The sequence below is a fragment of the Alosa sapidissima genome, chromosome 19 (genome assembly GCF_018492685.1).
Source record: "Alosa sapidissima isolate fAloSap1 chromosome 19, fAloSap1.pri, whole genome shotgun sequence".
NCBI lineage: Eukaryota > Metazoa > Chordata > Actinopteri > Clupeiformes > Clupeidae > Alosa > Alosa sapidissima.
The window spans coordinates 28070154-28072842 of record NC_055975.1 but is presented as its reverse complement, the minus strand read 5'-3'; the positions used below and the strand labels follow the sequence as shown (position 1 = coordinate 28072842).

At 43.7% G+C, this 2689-nt stretch overlaps 1 protein-coding gene across 4 annotated transcripts in view; it reads right to left on the bottom strand.

Moving 5' to 3' along the window:
* Positions 1-2304, bottom strand: part of ism2a (isthmin 2a) — a 37935-nt gene extending 35631 nt beyond the window's left edge. For 3 of the 4 annotated variants that reach the window (XR_006025394.1, XM_042072154.1, XM_042072155.1), the window contains exon 1: positions 1509-2304. Coding sequence is in view for 2 of the 4 variants with exons in the window: in XM_042072154.1 (XP_041928088.1) it covers positions 1509-1640 (132 nt within the window). In the remaining 2 variants the exon portion in view is untranslated. Of the gene's footprint in view, positions 1-558; positions 641-1508 lie in introns of those variants that run through there. The other variant, XM_042072156.1, reaches the window with a different exon arrangement.
* Positions 2305-2689: the final 385 nt, after the last annotated feature.

Sequence of the window (2689 nt, the reverse complement as noted above, 5' to 3'; positions counted from 1 at the left end):
AGGGCCGGGGGGCTGTGGTTCCACGAGGCACATAAAGGCACTTTCTTGCCGAGGCATCCCCTCATATGGCTGCAATACATTCTGTCAAATCAACAAATTCTGGGCAAACTCACACCCAGGACGTATAGGGAACCCTTGGGTTTGAGGTGGTGTGTGTCTACGTGAACGGGATCTTCTGTTGACTGATTCACACACTTAATCAAGACAGACCGGATAGCCTATAGAACGCCTGCCCATGCACGCGTGACAGCTAAATTAAATCAGAGCTTTCGTCTGGGCAAACACACAGTAAAAGGTCTACCTGTGGAGGGTAGGCTATGCATTTTCCTCTCAGCATGGTGACACTTAGTAAAATATCTGTTGGAACAATATAGCAGGCAGACCTGAGGTGATTTATTGCTGAACTTCAAACAAATAGCTTGTCTGTATCTGTGGACATTCAAGTTCAGGAGCGATGGATTGCAGAAATAAAACATAAATACACCTCCCACCACCACCACACAAGTACACGCACGCACACACACACACACACAGAAACACACATAGGCACACACTTACTCACGCACCCCTCTCATGTGATGAATAGTGTTCATATCCACGCATGCTTGACATTCACCTAAGACACGAAACCCACCACTCGGCCACTGTTACCCATCAATCATATTTTATCAGACAGCGCCGCTAGTCTGGCTTAGACTGTGTGCAGCCTGATACATTAAAAAGGTTCTGTTCTTAAACTTCAAGAGGAAAACTGCAGGACGTCAGTCAGCCCCTCGACTCTGGAGGTTTCACTTGATTGGCCACATGGGCAATCAGTCCGAGGAGTAAGTGCAATTCAGCTGGTACTGTACAGACGAGAGTTATTAGGCATGGCTGACACACGGCAGGCAGCGCCTTGCGTCTGTTCTTCAGTATAGCGGTGAATGAGTTGTTTTCAATATGCCCAGAAGTCATGACCTATTTAATACTGGGTTATAACAGCCGTTATGAGACGGGTAACCGCGCAAATTCAATGGGCAGGCTACTGTGTTACATATTCCGATTTGGGTTACTGCCATGTGAGTTTTGTTTATCGATATAAAGTCAGCCATAAACAAATATAAATTATAGAGAAGGACGCATAACTGCAAGTGACCCCATGACACAACTAAAAATAAAATAAAAACAATACAAATAACTAATATATAAATAGGCCTACTTATTCTCGACATTCATCGTGCGTCGATCAAATAATGTAACTGAATGTGCATAGTCGAAATATCAATCACCAAGTATTGATTTGACACACAATATTGCCACATTTCAATATTAGAGATCACCGGCACTAGGAATCAGTCATCAAAGGCTCTTTTCCCCTGGTACCACACTTGCAATGAATCATGTCACATTCCCCTTCTCTGAGTTGCAAAAGTGAGCCAAAATCCTATACTGCTATATGTTCAAGCCCATTAGATATCATATCTTGCTAACTGCAACTGAAATGATACTTAAAAGTGTATGCAGCTTACCTCTGTAGACGCGGCCCTGGGTTTGGAGCTACCGCTCCTGTGCTTTTTAATGGGGAGCCCTCTCGCTGTCAAAAATGAAAGAGTCAATAGAATTATCAACAGCCCCACAACCTTCTGCCGAAATCTCTTCATTTCTTCTGGAGATCAATTCAGTGACAGGCAACAGTTTTCTTCAAATCATCAGCCTGAAGTTGCGACGCACAAAGTGCGCCGACGAAACTTTCACCGTTTATTACTCTGCCAGAGAAAGGTCCCAAGAAGCTGGATTAAGATCATGAGAATGAAAAAAAAAAAAATCACTGTCACATCTCACAAGGAGACAGATAGAAACGTTATACTATCCACAAACAAGGCGGGAATGTGCAGAATGCGGTAGAGTTCATTTGGCGTTTTGTCCTTTTCAGGCGTGCTGAGGGAGTCCCATACTCTGATTTGCGCTTTGCGTCCACGCGCCCCGTAGCAGTGTGGACTTTTAAAAGATCTGTTCCCGTTTATGCCCGTCCATGTGCTGGTGACATGAAGAATGGCCAGCCTGCAACACATTGAATTTAAGAAGTGTCTTGTTGGCTCTTAGGTCTCTCGCAAAGGTAAGGAATGGTTCAAGAATGCTTCCTCTGTGTCCACCACAAATTTGGTAACGGAAGGACTGGATACAGGTAACACTGAAAAAACAAATGAATCGTAAACTGAATGATAAACAGAATTCTGTCAAACTATGTTTTTGTGACAGACTTGCTTCTCATTAAGGCATGCCGACTTCACTATTTCCTCCAAGGCTCTACACATCATGCTGATGTCCCGGCTTCCAAGAAATGTAGGCTATTGGTCGGATTTGGGCATCGAATCGCATCTGCTCAGTTTGTGTGACGTGAGCGAGGGTTGGTTTAAAGCTGGCGGCGAAAGAATGAATGAACGACTGAATGATTTGACTGACGAAGGTATATGACCACAGCACATAGAATATCCAATCCAATGTGGAAAAGACCTCGCCAACCGCATAAGTCTGCAGTAGCCTATATAATGGTTAAGTTTGTCTCGCTCGCATATGACTTTGTGTCAAATATACTAAGCAGAGAGAAATTTGCTGACATTAACTGCAATGCCTTGGTTTTAGCATCCAGCTCTGAGGAAGGTCTTATGACCATGGCAAAATAGTGACAAAGTGAAATAATCAGTAAAGA